The 16165-nt window shown below is 40.1% G+C and overlaps 1 protein-coding gene across 7 annotated transcripts; it reads right to left on the minus strand.

Annotated features, from left to right (window-relative positions):
• Positions 1-5868: 5868 nt before the first annotated feature.
• On the minus strand, positions 5869-14609 carry LOC148190615 (putative glucose-6-phosphate 1-epimerase). Of its 7 annotated transcripts, none has more exons than XM_088102749.1 (11): positions 14044-14601; positions 13362-13952; positions 12365-12460; positions 11615-12052; positions 11355-11429; positions 10833-10889; positions 10587-10750; positions 10294-10428; positions 9574-9676; positions 9250-9349; positions 8590-9134 (listed from the first exon to the last, which is right to left on the minus strand). In XM_088102749.1, exons 4-11 carry the CDS (start codon positions 11723-11725, stop codon positions 8926-8928), a joined length of 954 nt encoding a protein of 317 aa, XP_087958875.1. In that variant the 5' UTR covers positions 11726-12052; positions 12365-12460; positions 13362-13952; positions 14044-14601; the 3' UTR covers positions 8590-8925. The 7 variants fall into 7 exon arrangements, with proteins under 7 accessions (XP_087958878.1, XP_087958875.1, XP_087958874.1 ...); XM_088102748.1 differs by having other exon boundaries at positions 13133-13952; positions 14044-14599; XM_088102750.1 differs by having other exon boundaries at positions 11615-11828; positions 14044-14597.
• Positions 14610-16165: the final 1556 nt, after the last annotated feature.

Below are 16165 nucleotides of genomic sequence, written 5' to 3' on the forward strand. Positions count from 1 at the left end.
ACACCATCATCATGCAAATTTCAACATTTAAATCATTCCAACCACACAATAACCATTCTCCATTTATCCATAATCAACTCAATCATGCATTTAAATCAAATTCATCATCAAATAAAATTCATATAAGCCGTATCAGTTCATGACAGATACATCCAAACCAGAATACATATCAGATATCAGTAAACGTTCTAAATACTCAAACATCATGTTTTTCTTATATGAATCTCAGATCATAAATCAAACAGTATAAATTAAACATATAAGCTTCCCTTACCTGGTCTAGCAGTAAACTTTTAACAGTGTAACTTGATTCTGTCCAACTATGAATTTCTACCCAATCAGCTCTTTCTTACGCTCCTCAACTAGATTTAACCAAAGAGACTCAGAAACTCAGATTTTATTCTTTGCATGCAACTGAAACAGTGTTCCTAGAACTTCTAGAATTAGATTATGGTTTGGAACTTACCAGTTACAGGATCTAAAGAGGTTCGGATCAATTCGAAGCTTACTGCCCCGTGAACGTTTCTATGGTTTCAGAAAACTGATTGGAGTTGAATGAAGTGAGTAATGGTAGAAGGAAGATGAAGGTTCGTAGAGAGAAGTTTGGAGAAGATGAAAGGTGTGGTTTTCTGAGGAAGACGAAGTGTGCGTATGAGTGAGAGAGTTTCTCAAAACTCAGAATTTTGGGTGGATTCCACGTCAAACAGGAGAGCGTCTCCCAGTCTGCCACCTGCACATCAAACTCTGATTTGGAATTCTCTCCCGTGACACTTGGCGTGTGTGCATGCACAGATTGGTGCGTTTTTAATGCACTGAATGTGTGCAGTGGTGCGTGTTTCAGAGCGCGATGTGGCACTGTATTAGTGCACACCATAACAGTATATATTTCAGCAGATTTGAAATGGGATTTAATAGGATAAGCATTTGATTATACTTCATAAATCTGGTTTAACAAAGAATTATCATTGCTAATTTTATAGGGTCTTACATTCTCCCTAACTACAAAAATTTTCGTCCTCGAAAATTCAGAAATTATAAGCAAATAAGTGCGGATATAAATCCTTCATTGCACTCTCCACTTCCCACGTTGAATCTCCAGTGTTAGCATCCCACACTACCTTCACCAAACGAATATCCTTTCCTTTATGCAGCTTGGTGCGTTCATCTTCAATGCGGATTGGTTGTAGCTCCAACGTTCGGTCTGGATGCAGTTGAATGTTTTCCAGTTCCAAGACATGGGAAGGATTAGCTATATACCTCCTAAGCTGAGACACATGGAAGACTGGATGCAGATTTGATAGTTGAGGAGGCAATGCGAGTTCATAGGCTACTGGTCCAACCTTCTTCAATATTTGATACGGCCCTATGAACTTGGGAGACAGCTTCTTTGGACGCAACTCTTCCTACTCCAGTGATTGGATTTAGTCTCAGAAATACATGATCACCTGCAGCGAATTCCAGTGGTCTTCTCCTCCTATCAGCATAGGATTTCTGTCTGCTCAAAGACGTTTTCAACCTGTCTTGAATCAACTTAACCTTCTCGGTTGTTTGCTGGATGAGTTCAGGTCCAGTTAGCACGTTCTCTCCCTCTTGAAACCAGCAAAGTGGCGTTCTGCACTTCCTCCCATAGAGAGCTTCAAACGGTGCCATTCCAATGCTAGACTGGAAACTATTGTTGTACGTGAACTCCACCAGAGGCAAAATCTCATCCCATGCGCCCAAATGGTCTAGGACACACGTCCTCAATAAATCTTCTAGCGTCTGGATGGTGCGTTCGGACTGGCCGTCCGTTTGCGGATGATATGCTGAACTCATCTGCAATTTGCTCCCCAACTCGCCTTGCAGGGATTGCCAAAACCGAGATGTGAATCTCGTGTCTCGGTCAGAAATGATGCTTGAGGGCACTCCATGCAGACGAACGATCTCATTTATATACAATTTGGCCAAATTAGACATTGACATCTTCAGATTCACGGCCAAGAAGTGTGCGCTCTTCGTCAATCTATCCACGATCACCCATATTGAGTCATGATTCCTAACCGTTCGTGGTAGATGAGTCACGAAGTCCATGGAAATGCTATCCCACTTCCATTCAGGAATTTCCAGTGGCTGAAGCAAACCACCTGGTCGTTGGTGTTCGGCCTTAGCACGTTGACATGTCAGGCAGGAAGCTACAAAACGTGCTATATCACTTTTCATTCCAGGCCACCAAAACGATTTCCTAAGATCTTGATACATCTTAGTCATACCGGGGTGTATGCTAAGACGACTATGGTGTGCTTCCTCCAATATAATCCGTTTCAGTTCACCATCATTAGGAATGCACGTTCTGCCCATGTAACGTAACATACCATCCGTTCCAGCATTAAACTCTTTGGCTTTTTCTGTACCGAGTGCGCCAAAGATCTTCCCCAGCTCCTCATCCTCACGTTGCTTCATCCATATACGATCAAACACATTGCTTGATATTCTAAGGTTGCAGCACTTGATGCTGTTCGGTTCTAATTCGAACTGCAACCTTAGATCTCTGAAGCTCTCCACCAAATCCAGCTCCTTCACCATCATCAATGAGACATGTATCGCCTTCCTGCTTAGAGCGTCTGCCACCACATTTGCCTTCCCAGGATGATAGAGCAGCTCAAACTCATAGTCTTTCAAAAATTCTAGCCAACGCCTCTGCCTCATGTTCAACTCCTTCTGATCAAATAAATATTTGAGGCTCTTGTGATCACTGAAGACTTGGAACGTGGATCCGTATAGGTAGTGCCTCCAAATCTTCAATGCAAACACGACCGCTGCCAACTCTAGGTCGTGTGTGGGGTAATTTTGCTCATGAATCTTTAATTGGCGAGACGCGTACGCTACTGGACGTCTCTCCTGCATGAGCACACAGCCCAGACCCTGGTGAGAAGCGTCACAGTACACTTCATATGGCTTGGACGTGTCTGGAATAATCAAAACTGGCGCGCTCGTTAGTTTCACCTTCAGCTCCTGGAAACGTTCCTCACATAGATCAGTCCAAGCGAATGGTTGGTCCTTTCTAGTCAATCTAGTAAGAGGAGCCACTATCTTGGCAAACCCCTCTATGAAACGTCTGTAATAACCTGCCAGTCCCACAAAACTCCTCACTTCCGTGACTGAACGCGGGCTCTTCCAATCTAGCACTGCTCTCACTTTAGAGGGATCCACTGAAATACCTTCAGACGATATCACATGCCCCAAAAACTGCACCTCCTTTAACCAAAATTCACACTTGGACAGCTTTGCGTACAACTCTTTCTCCCTCAACACGGTTAGTACTGTTCTCAAGTGTTCTTCATGTTCGGCATTGGTTTTGGAGTAGATGAGAATATCATCTATGAACACAACTACAAATTTATCCAAATAGGGTCTGAATATCCGGTTCATGTAATCCATGAAGATGGCTGGAGCGTTCGTCACTCCAAATGGCATTACCACGTACTCATAATGCCCATAACGTGATCGGAACGCTGTCTTCTGGATGTCGTCCTCCTTCACCCTGATCTGGTGATATCCTGAACGCAAATCAATCTTAGAAAACACTGTTGCCCCATGCAGTTGATCCAACAAATCATCAATCCTTGGCAAGGGGTACTTGTTCTTGATGGTCAGCTTGTTCAATTGTCTATAATCTATACACAGACGAGAGCTACCATCCTTCTTTTTCACCAAGAGCACAGGCGCTCCCCATGGTGACACACTCGGTCTGATAAACTGCTTCTCCATGAGTTCTTCAATTTGCTTCTTGAGTTCAACCAACTCTGCAGGCGCCATACGGTATGGTTGGACTGATATAGGGGCTGCCGTGGTCACCAAGTCTATGGTGAATTCAACTTCTCTAACAGGAGGCAACCCTGGTATCTCATCTGGAAAAACGTCCAGAAACTCCTCCACAACAGACGTTCGTTTTTGTTTCAAATTTCCCAGCTCTTGGTCCTCATGTGTCATGATGAGAAAACAAGCCGCGCCTTCCATAATGTCTTCCTTTAACTGACCGAGTGTCACTCCCAAGCATTCCTCATCTTCTTCAGAAATACTAACTCCTTCTTGCCACAATCTATGAGAATGCGATTGGTATTGAGCCAATCCATTCCCAAAATTATTTCTAAATCTTTGAGAGGCAAACAGATAAGATTCACCTTGTACCTACGTCCTTCTACCTCAATAGGGCATCTAACACACATGGTAGACGTCCTAACTTCCCCGCAGCCGGTGTTGACACCACCAAATCAAAATTCATCTCGCTCACAGCTATTCCCAACTTATCAACGCACGCCTTCGATATGAAGGAGTGTGTTGCCCCCGAATCAAACAGCACACAACAAGAGGTACCAAACACAAGGCAGGTACTGATGATGAGTGTACCTGAATTGGCTGCCTCTGCACCAGTAATCGCATATACGCGTCCAGCTGCTTGGGCTCGTCCTCCTCTAGCCTGATTTCTGCCAGCATTGGTGGCCTCAACACAGCTCGTCCACCCATGTTGCACTCATTCTCCAAGTGCCCACTTCTTCTACATTTCGTGCAGAATTTTCCTCCCGTGAGTTGAGGGCAAGATGAACGATAGTGTGGCCCTCCACACTGGAAACAAGTGACGTTTCCTGGCTGTCCGGCAGTGATTAATGCTCGTGATCCACTTGCATTTGACTGACCTGGGCGAGCGTAAGGAGTACTTCTCGTGTTGGCAGTACCCCTGGATACAATCGACCCTCTAGTCACCTGTGTCTGCTTCTTTTGTCGTTCCACTTCTGCCATATTCTTCTCCAATACTTTGGCTCTTTCCACCATTGCAGGAAATGACCGAATGCATAAACTTGATATCAACACCTTCAGGTCGCTTCTTAATCCATTCTCAAATTTCCTACACTGCCACTCTTCACTAGTGGCCATCGTATTAAACCTCAACAACTGTTTGAAAGAATTTGTGTACTCGGATACAGATTTTCCCCCTTGCACCAGCTGAAGAAATTCTACTTCCTTGGCATAGCGAACGCTGTCTGGGAAATATTCTTCATAAAATTTGTTTCTAAAAACCTCCCAGGTGATAGGAGCATGAGTGTCGGCCAGGATAGCCCTCACACTCGTCCACCAGTGGTTGGCCTCACCAGTCAACAAGTACTCAGTAAACGCCAATCTGTTGTCGTCAGGACACCTCTTTGCATTATAAATCTTCTCAATGTCCCTCAGCCAATGATCTGCCTCATCAGGAAGACATTTGCCACTGAACTTGGCAGGGTGATGCTGAAGGAAACTTTCCAAACTCCATTCAGCATTTGGTTGAGCAGCGTTTGAAGAAGATGCTCCAGGCGCACCTCTAGTTGCAGCCAGATTTCCATCAACTGCCTTTGCGTGTTTTCAGAATTGACACGCGAGGCCTCCAAACCTTGCATAGCAGCTTGGTTTTGCTGCATCAGGGTGGCGTTTTGCTCCAGTAACGTGGTATTCTGTTGATGCAGTCTCTCACCACGGTTTCCAACAATCTAGTGTTGCTGGACGTTCGGACTCATTCGGTTGAGGAGGAGGAGGAAGTCTAGGTGCCATTTGTTCTCTGGATGCAGAGAAAAACAAACGAGCATTAGTTATGTCCAAGAGTTAAAACAATAACTCATTAAACATGCAATAAGCACACAGCAAAAACACAGTGCACTCATAACCCTACAGTGTTTAATAGAACAAAACTGCTCTGATACCACTAATGTAACATCCCAAAATACAGTAATCACTGTAATTCAGAATTTTATCACAATTAACAGTAACAGTAAACAGTCTTTTCATAAATAACAGCTGCCCAAAAGAAAACAGCACGTAATATAAATAAACAGTACAGTACAGTAAATTACAGGAGTTTACAGTGTTCAGAATTTCAGCAAAATACAAAACAGATCTACAGGAACAAATCTGCAGAATTATATACAGACTGCCAAATACAGCACAGAAAAATTAACTAATGCTGCTACTACAGAACTAATCCCTACTGCTCCGATTTTACTTCAACGTCCACAAGGTTGACATCCTCCAAATTTTCTTCTTCCAGTATTTGCTCAAGGGATGCACCACCATCTGCTCACATCCACAACGGATGATCATTGCATTTGACAAGACGGATACATGGACAGTAGACAACACAATGGAAATGCAAGGGTAAGCTTATAATATTTAATTTATACAATAATCACATACATTTACATATCCACTTCAAACAACATGTAAGCTATCAAACAATCATATAGATACGTATATAAAAGACAGACCGTCCGGACTGTATGAACCGTGTAGCTACAGGCGTCCTTGCACCCGAGTGGTGTGGTAACTGTATTGCACTCGACAGCTGCCACTCGAGGTTAACCTATCCAAAGTACCCTAAGGAATAGAGCCTCCTGCCATTCCCACACATGAGTACTCCCTTCTACGTGAAGATGAGTATCACGGAATATCAGGATGGACCAGCCAGCATTAGCATGCCCACAGTCATACTTTACAAAACTTCAATAATCAATCATATCTGAGACGTTCCTCCTTGGAACGCTCGTTAAAATCCATTTCCAATAATTCGTTCACAGTATCATTCGCCCATATTAAACAGTTCTCATATTCACATTTTCATTCTGTGTTCCACTCTCTTAAATTCATTAACGTTCATCACTTAATCAACAGGACTTAACATGTTACAGTACTCCTACATCCTCATTTCTGAACAAAAGAAACGAACCATTTATTCACTTAACACGTTTCAACACTTCATAATTTGAAAATACTGATCTTTAAAAGATATGGATGATACTTAGAAATATTTTGAAGGTAAAGAATTCAGGTAGAATCCAAAGGATAAAACCCTAAGAAAATGTTTAGATAAACAATCAATATAATTGATTTCAAAAAAAAACAACACTGCCAGTCAAAGAACGAACGTTCATTAACAATTTGGACGAACGTCAATTACGTTCGCTCAGAATTCAATGGTAAGGACGAGCGTTCAGTTATATAAAAAGTAACCGAACCCTCCTTGAACGAACGCTGGGTCAATGACCGAGCACAATCAGAACGAACGCTTGGTATAAACCGAGCTCAACTTAGAACGAGCACTTCAGTATAAGACCGAACACTCTGTAGAACGAACGTACAATATAAGGTCGAACGACAATAAGGACGAACGACAATAAGGACGAACGCTCAACATGAGGCCGAACGTCAATGAGAACGTACGCTCGACTTAAGGCCGAACGTCACTTATTTATAAAGTTTTAAATATTTATCTATACTGAGCAGAAACGAACGCTCATTCACTCAATTGGGGGACGCTCGTTCTCGAGCAGAATTCATTCCAAATGAATGAATTCCAATCTAAGTCATGTTAACCAAAAACCGAACGGTCTAAGACCGTACAGTGACGAGCGTCATTTAGCAACAGAGAATGATCAGAAATTCAGAGTTTTCACACTTAGTAGAAATTTTTCTAGATTTCCATTTTTCAACTTTATACTTTCATTTCCAGATTTAATTCCCTTCAGACACCATCATCATGCAAATTTCAACATTTAAATCATTCCAACCACACAATAACCATTCTCCATTTATCCATAATCAACTCAATCATGCATTTAAATCAAATTCATCATCAAATAAAATTCATATAAGCCGTATCAGTTCATGACAGATACATCCAAACCAGAATACATATCAGATATCAGTAAACGTTCTAAATACTCAAACATCATGTTTTTCTTATATGAATCTCAGATCATAAATCAAACAGTATAAATTAAACATATAAGCTTCCCTTACCTGGTCTAGCAGTAAACTTTTAACAGTGTAACTTGATTCTGTCCAACTATGAATTTCTACCCAATCAGCTCTTTCTTACGCTCCTCAACTAGATTTAACCAAAGAGACTCAGAAACTCAGATTTTATTCTTTGCATGCAACTGAAACAGTGTTCCTAGAACTTCTAGAATTAGATTATGGTTTGGAACTTACCAGTTACAGGATCTAAAGAGGTTCGGATCAATTCGAAGCTTACTGCCCCGTGAACGTTTCTATGGTTTCAGAAAACTGATTGGAGTTGAATGAAGTGAGTAATGGTAGAAGGAAGATGAAGGTTCGTAGAGAGAAGTTTGGAGAAGATGAAAGGTGTGGTTTTCTGAGGAAGACGAAGTGTGCGTATGAGTGAGAGAGTTTCTCAAAACTCAGAATTTTGGGTGGATTCCACGTCAAACAGGAGAGCGTCTCCCAGTCTGCCACCTGCACATCAAACTCTGATTTGGAATTCTCTCCCGTGACACTTGGCGTGTGTGCATGCACAGATTGGTGCGTTTTTAATGCACTGAATGTGTGCAGTGGTGCGTGCTTCAGAGCGCGATGTGGCACTGTATTAGTGCACACCATAACAGTATATATTTCAGCAGATTTGAAATGGGATTTAATAGGATAAGCATTTGATTATACTTCATAAATCTGGTTTAACAAAGAATTATCATTGCTAATTTTATAGGGTCTTACAATCACATTGTCCACTAATCACTCGTTTTATCTCTGTCATGAGAGGCAGATCATAGCCGTAACCATCCAATATAAGCAAATTGGAACACCAAAGCTAAATTATCCATGCCGTGGAACATATCATCAAATCCATGGAGAGAATAAACTCGGCACCAACTCAACAAATCTAATGCTTAAAGAAGGAGCATCCATAGCAGAACGGAAGGAACCAACTGACTAATGACCTGGTAACACTTGAAAGCCATTCTCACAAAAAACATAGGCCTCTATAAAGCACTATTCCTAGCCTAAGATCATAACAACATAAAACCTGACACTCCTACTGAACAGCACTATTTCTACAACTAGATGCTGCTACATTGCTGGATGTAGTAGCAGCATTAACTCAGACCCATTTTGTACAATTCCTCAAAGACCACTTTTGTCAAGACCAAGACGGTCACTGCAAAAACTTGATGGCACAACTGATAGCTGCAGCCGACCGGTCCATTCCTCTCCCGGCTTCAAGCTCACCGGTTTCTCTATCACCGCCCCGTCAACACAAAGCATCTGTTTGTACTCTTCATCACCAAAATCTACCATGGATTTTGATTTCTTTTCCCATGGATTCCACACAGCTGAACACACCATAAAAGTTAAGATGAAAAGGACTGATTTTATATTTTCTACAACTCGAAACCTTATCTACGTTTGTATTTTGTTTGTGGAAAAAATTTGCTACTTAGAGCTTACCAACATCAGGGAGACCTTCCTTCCTTATAACAAATGTTCGCTTCTTCTCATGATCTAGCACTGCAATTATGTTTGGAGAGCTAAGATAAACTCGATCCGCCTGCCATGAAGGAAGTATGGATATTAAAAACATCTTCATTAGCCTTCATTGTGTCAAAACCAAAAGACTTTAGTAGTGGATACTGTGTGTGATTGACAAAACTGCAGCATAGGCCAGGAATATAGTGCTCTATTTATCTCAACCTGAAGTAATAGCTTAAATTGCAGCATGGAACTATAAATGTCTACATTTTGTTAACATCAATATAACCTAGAAGGGTTTACCTCAGATTCAAATGTTATTGCATCTCCTTGTTCAGTAAATCGTTCTTTTTTGAAAAGGTTGTCTAGGTAGTCCAGGGTCTCCAGACCTTCAATCCTTATCTCACTATAAAAATTGTTAATGTGACGTTAATAATGATTGTCAATCTTAAAATAAAATTTCCTGTTCTAAAACAATCAAAAGAGAGGTAGTTCAAGTAAAAATATGTAAACAAGAATCTATATAGGTAACAAGCATTGCAAACAGTAGTTTGCTTCAAATGCTTACAAATTCTATAGGCTGTGTAAGAACTTTGTACTTTCATTACGACTGATCACTTGTTTACATATTTCCCGATAACTGACATGAATAAAACTCATAATTCCAGTATTCGGAGAAGAATCCACCTAATATATAGAGTATCCATGCTAGTTTCAAATGATTAGAGTGTAAGTTGTTATTAGTTTCTAAAGAAGAGAAACAGTCCTCTAAGATCTGCTTGAATGTTAAAATCCCACAATTTAAAGCATTCAGCAAATGCAGAAACTACACGTTTCAGAACAAAAACCAAATATATTTGTCTACTATAAATATTGAACAAGGAAGTACCATTAGTGCTAATAAAACTCCGATCAAGTGTTCAGCAATCAATTTACTATGGAAAAGAAAAATGATGGTTGGACATCATCCCACACACTCAGAAAAGGGAATGCAGACCAAGTACAACAAAGAATTATCCATACCTAATGTCAGAAACCAATAAGTATGTGTGATCCGCGAATGAGAAACTAAATGGCTTGCCATTTATATTCCTGACTCTAGATATCAAAGTCAGGTCCCCATCTGCTGCAAGAGACACCCGAAGACGGAATTCAAAACTGGTACAATTATTAAACAATCGTTAGATTACTACTGCTTGAAATTTACTGCCAAACACAGGAAAAAGTAATATCGAGTGCATATATGCCAGATTCAAATTATCAAACACATGGAGAGTGGATATCCCTGTTATACTGTCACATCATGCTATTCATACCTGTGTGGCCAGCACTTCATATCTTCTTCAGATGATTTTAGCACCAGGTCAATGAAGGATTTCCCACTGGAGTCATTCCCAGGAAGAGGAGGAGGGTTTTCATCAATTGCCCACATTCTATTTCTTGCAAAACCATGCTGCTCCAGCGATCCACAGTTTCCAAACTGTGAAACAAATTCAGCTCAAGATATGTAAGTATGCATGTTACAAGTTATATAAAATGAACGTAAAAAGGAATAAGCTTGCCTGTGGAAAACACATGGGAATTCCTCCTCGAATTGCTTTGGGAGCCTTGAAAATTGCCTACAGATAATGGAAAAGGAAACAAAACAGTTAGTTATTACTACTTGCCTCTTTAAAAAGTATAATTGATTAAAGTTCTGTGTTCCTACAAAAGCATCAGTTAAGAAGTTGGTTTTGCCGTCAAAGTTTTTCATTATACCAGTATTCAACCCCAGTGGTTCCAAAGGACAAAAGCACTACAATGCACCATTCTTCCCTGTTTTTCTCTTGCATCGATGTGATTGATGGACAGCATAGAATACTATGATTCATCAAAATCCAAACTCTTCTTAAATTTATTGATTATTTGGGCCAATGCCCTTCACATGCCAGTTGCAATATAATGCAGATTATCCTAAAATGAAAATGTTCAGAAAGCAAGATTATGAAATATTGACATGTTTTCCTTATCAGCGCTGACAACTAACAAAATTCATATAATTTAAAATGTACAAATTGATTTTCAATCAAAATTGAAAGACATACCTTGCTGCTTGTGAATAGAAGTTCTTCCCCGTGCTCATTCCGCCATGAAGTGACCTGCGCCCCATGTAAGCTTACCTAATTTCGAGAAAAAAACAGTTAATCTAAGTAATCGTAGTAATTAAATTACTCAAACTACAAATATCTTTACAGACCAAGTTATCCACATCAAGAATTCGCATTGGATGTCATAGTAAATTTTAAAATCATAACTTTACCAAATGTTAAAACCGACACCAGTTTTGCAATGAACAATTTCTCACCCGTGCCGAAGAACCCCTTGGGGTCCGAAGCAGAACTTGATCAATTCCATTCCAGTCCTTTGTAATTTCAGTTGCTGCTCTATAGTCCCATACGGCTGCAGAATGCCCCATTCAAATTAATGCAGATCCTAAATTTCTTCAGCAAAATCCTATTAAGCTTCTCAAATTCGGAACATGCAAATGCCAGAGGATTGAAGGGGTCTCCACCTCACACCTATACCGTAACAAACACGTGAATTAGCCTCCTCGTCAGTTAAATCCAAAATCCCAACACCCAATTTCACTGAAAATTTCTTCTCACTGGTATGATTCAGATCTACGGAACAATAGACCTATTTAAACAAGAATCTGGAATGTGTGATAGAATTCCACGAAAACTCCAGAAAGCCAAGAGCAGAAACATTACACTGAACATTTAGCAATTGAATACCAATCTACCTTGTACACATCCAAACATGTCCTTAAAACTTGTCAGATTCACAGCAGAAAAAGACAATTAAACACTGAAAAAACATAATAACTATCAGTAAATAAATAAATCACGCACGCATACATACATATACATACACACATACATATATTACAGCTGTAATAAAATTAAAATTTTCTTTAATATAAGCAGAATACAATAACCATAATTTCTTCAGGAAAATTCAAATTAAGGAAGAAAAACCAAACACTAATAAATCTCAAGAGAATACTGAATAATAAATCTCCCATTAACCAAACACTGGTAATAAGTTTACTTACTTCAACAATCCGGAATCAGGAATTCTAAGTCTAAACCGACACCAGGTCTTGGATGCAGAGAGAAGCAGCAGCAGGAGCCAGAATAATGCATGACCTCTGTGAAATGAGTTAAGAAAATTCACACATCCAATGACACGAGGCAGCACATGCTCATCAAGTACATAGATACATACATGACGAAGAAGAAGCGTTCAAAAAGTTGAAAGGTACCCTTTTCTTAGAAGTATGCATTCAAGACCATACTTGCAATTGAATCAAGAAAGTTCAAAACTTTCAACAACCCCAAGATTTGAAAAACCAAAAAAACTACAGCAAATGGTAGGTGGCAATGTTGTGTGAAGGCGAGATAAAACTTTTACAGAAGCTTAAGATAAGGAGCAAAAACCGGTCTTGTAAATTCTGTGTCTGTTGGCTGCTGAAGAGATCTAGTTCTTGGACGTGGAAATACGAAAAGTAAATGTACACATGTACAAACCGTTAAAAAATTTAAACATTTTTTAATGACAATTAAACTACATTAATTTTGTGTACAAGATTTAAAACCAGAATAAAATATACACCATTCCAGTACAGGGTTGAAAGCTACTTTTTCTTTGGACTGTGGTGGACAGAATCAAGAGTCACATACACAACACACAGCACAACACAATCGAAGGTGATGGATGAATCCATCTCAAGATGTAAACCAATAGAAAAAACAAAAAAAAAAACATTTATGTCTTAAACACAGAACACACAACACAGAGACATCACATCACTTCAGCATACTATTATAAGGGCATGCGTAGATGTTCGGTATTTCTTCCAATGAGGTGTGCAAAATGGATTTGTCACCGCAATCCCGGGCTTATCTTTCAATTTCTCTTTCTTTTTTCTTTTAGCACGGAAACACTGACCATTTTCTTTCTTTTTAATATACTGAGACAGAGCACACAAAAAAAGAAATTAAAATTCCCACAATAAAAATAGGTTTAAAAATAAGATGGTCACTTCTCGCCTTCAAAATTTGCCAAATTGTTTGATCCTGAAGCTTCCTGGGACAAGGTTTGTTCTTTCAGTACATCCTTCATATATCCATTCCTGGACGAGAAGGAGAAGGCGTGGCGGTTGAGGAGGTTGATGTAGAGGGCATAGGCGGTTAAACCCGTCATCCCTAATTTCTCATACTTCCCTTCGGTGTGCAAGTTCAACCTGTCATCCTCGCCCTGCGACGAAGACACTTCCCTAAAGTCCCTCAAAAACCTGTGAATAGCATCGTTCACGTCTTCCACCCTTATGTTAGTGCCCCACACAAAGGTGGGCCTGGCGTCGTCCATGTCGTAGCCATCGCCGCCGTCAGACGAGGCCGCCGCGTCATATGTTGTGGATGTAGGTGTGACGGGAACGCGCCCACCTCCGCCGACGCCTTAGCGGGAGCGCGGCGCGGTTGGGGTGGCTTCGGAGGAGGCGAATCGAGATCAGCGCTCCGACGGAGTGGCGAATGCGGAGGGAGTGGAGGAGCGGCGGCGGCGGCGGCGGCGCCTACTTCCCGGAGAAGAGAAGGTGTTGCTGATGGGGCTGGAAAGGGAGTCGTCGGGGGAAGAAGGACCTATCAGAAAGGAGGTTTGAATAAATTAACAAATCAGAAAATTCGGAAAATGAAAACCGAAAGAAGAGACAGAGAGAGGAGCGGCACGAACCGTTGTTGAAATTCGGAGAAGAATCGGAAGCCATAGATTTGGTTGTCGGAGAAAATCAGATACAGAAGCAAGAGTGAGTGATATAGAAAGGGCGGTAACTCACCCGTCATCCTCACCCTTCATACATCCTTCATATATCCTTCATAGAGGTCGATGTATTCAGGTCAGACTCTGCCACCTGCAAATAAAATGATACGTGAGCATGTCTCCTGTTTAAAAAATTAACGTAAAAGAAAAGGTATTATTATTTAATTATGTTAAATTAGGGATTCAATTGATCATTTCTAAAATTAAAAGATTTAATTAAAATGAACCCGTAAATACAAGGACTTTCGAATCTATTAAAAAAAAAATATTAGCTGCACTGAACCGTTTCGGCCTACATGGAAAGATTCATTTTAATATTGGTAAAAGAAAAGAAAATAGAAGATCATAGGAAAAGGAAAGATTCATTTTAATATTGGTAAAAGAAAAGAAAATAGAAGATCATAGGAAAAGGATTTGTGGCTGTATTCAGCCTTTTGGTTTAAAATGTGAACTTTTAAAATAAAAAAAGTGATGATTAAAATGAAGTTAAAATAGTTTTAAATCAAATTCCAATATATTTACATATTTTTAATATTAAAAAAATTATTTTCGTACATTCTGATTTAAGGATTGAAAGTTATATTTTGTTTTACAAATTTATTGAAAGAATAATTACAAAACAAAGATTTTATATTACTTCAATAACTATAACATTGTTGATGCAATCAATAACCAACATATTTTAAAGGCTTAATTACCTACTTAGTCCCCATGTTCGGAGGTAATTTGCTGTTTAGTACCCGGTTTTAAAAATGTAGGCATTTGATACCTATGTTTTGAAATTTGTATCAATTGAATCCTACCCACTTAACGCCGTTAGCGTTTTTCTGACATTAACTTTGAATTGTGGACGAGCGGTTGTGGACGATCGTCCAAACAGAGGAGGACGCTCGTCCAACACTGGAGGACGCTCGTCCAAACAGAGGAGGACGCTCGTCCAACAGTGGAGGACGCTCGTCCAACAGTGGAGGACGCTCGTCCAAATAGAGGAGGACGCTCGTCCAACAGTGGAGGACGCTCGTCCAACAGTGGAGGACGCTCGTCCAAATAGAGGAGGACGCTCGTCCAACAGTGGAGGACGCTCGTCCAACAGTGGAGGACGCTCGTCCAAACAGAGGAGGACGCTCGTCCAAACAGAGGAGGACGCTCATCCAACAGTGGAGGACGCTCGTCCAACAGTGGAGGACGCTCGTCCAAACAGAGGAGGACGCTCGTCCAACAGAAGAGGACGCTCGTCCAACGATGCTCGGACGCTCGTCCACTACCGCTCGTCCACAATTCAAAGTTGATGTCAGAAAAACGTTAGATTTATAACGGCGTTAAGTGGGTAGGATTCAATTGATACAAATTTCAAAACATAGGTATCAAATGCCTACATTTTTAAAATCGGGTACTAAACAGCAAATTACCTCCGAACATGGGGACTAAGTAGGTAATTAAGCCTATTTTAAATTATAATGCTGAATTTGGTTCTAGGTAAAATGTTTGGTGGATTACATTATAAACAACGACAAGGCCATTTTCTTTCCTGGCCTAACCTCAATAGTCCAAAGACATTAATGAGTTGCGATAACTAGTCTTCAAATACATCACAGAAAAAGTTAACCTGAAAGTTAATGATCAAGAGAATTTTAGGATTATTTCTATGGTAAAGGAAAGTATTTTGGTGGTTGAGTTTGTTTTCAACTAATACCAGACTTCATTAAAAAATATATTATAATACTAACTGTAACGTCCCAAAAATATACATCATGCATATATAATAAAGAGTCATCATACATAATATAAGAAAGCAGTCAAGAGTAATTTAAGGATTACAGTCATCCTTAGAATAGTGCGGAATTGACAACAAGAGTATTTAGAATTTCTCCATGAAAATCACAGAGAATTTAAAACTTAAAATACACACGAGTTATTCCAAACATTAAGAATTATGAAATAAGACTAGCTAATCTAGGCTGCAGCACTGCCGTCTTCATCAAGAGCTGCTTCCAAAGTATTCTCCTCGCCATCTAGTCCCATCCAAGTGGATGAT

Source organism: Vigna umbellata, unplaced genomic scaffold (assembly GCF_029865625.1).
Source record: "Vigna umbellata cultivar VRB3 unplaced genomic scaffold, Vumbellata_1.0 scaffold_712, whole genome shotgun sequence".
NCBI lineage: Eukaryota > Viridiplantae > Streptophyta > Magnoliopsida > Fabales > Fabaceae > Vigna > Vigna umbellata.

Excerpts from the sequence above, each read along its gene's own strand:
- LOC148190615 (XM_088102749.1), bottom strand. The coding sequence starts at position 11,725 with ATGGGGCATTCTGCAGCCGTATGGGACTATAGAGCAGCAACTGAAATT. Across the intron at positions 9,677-10,293 it reads TTATTGGTTTCTGACATTAG|TGAGATAAGGATTGAAGGTC; the intron begins GTATGGATAATT and ends CAATTTTTATAG. Across the intron at positions 9,350-9,573 it reads CAATAACATTTGAATCTGAG|GCGGATCGAGTTTATCTTAG; the intron begins GTAAACCCTTCT and ends CCTTCATGGCAG.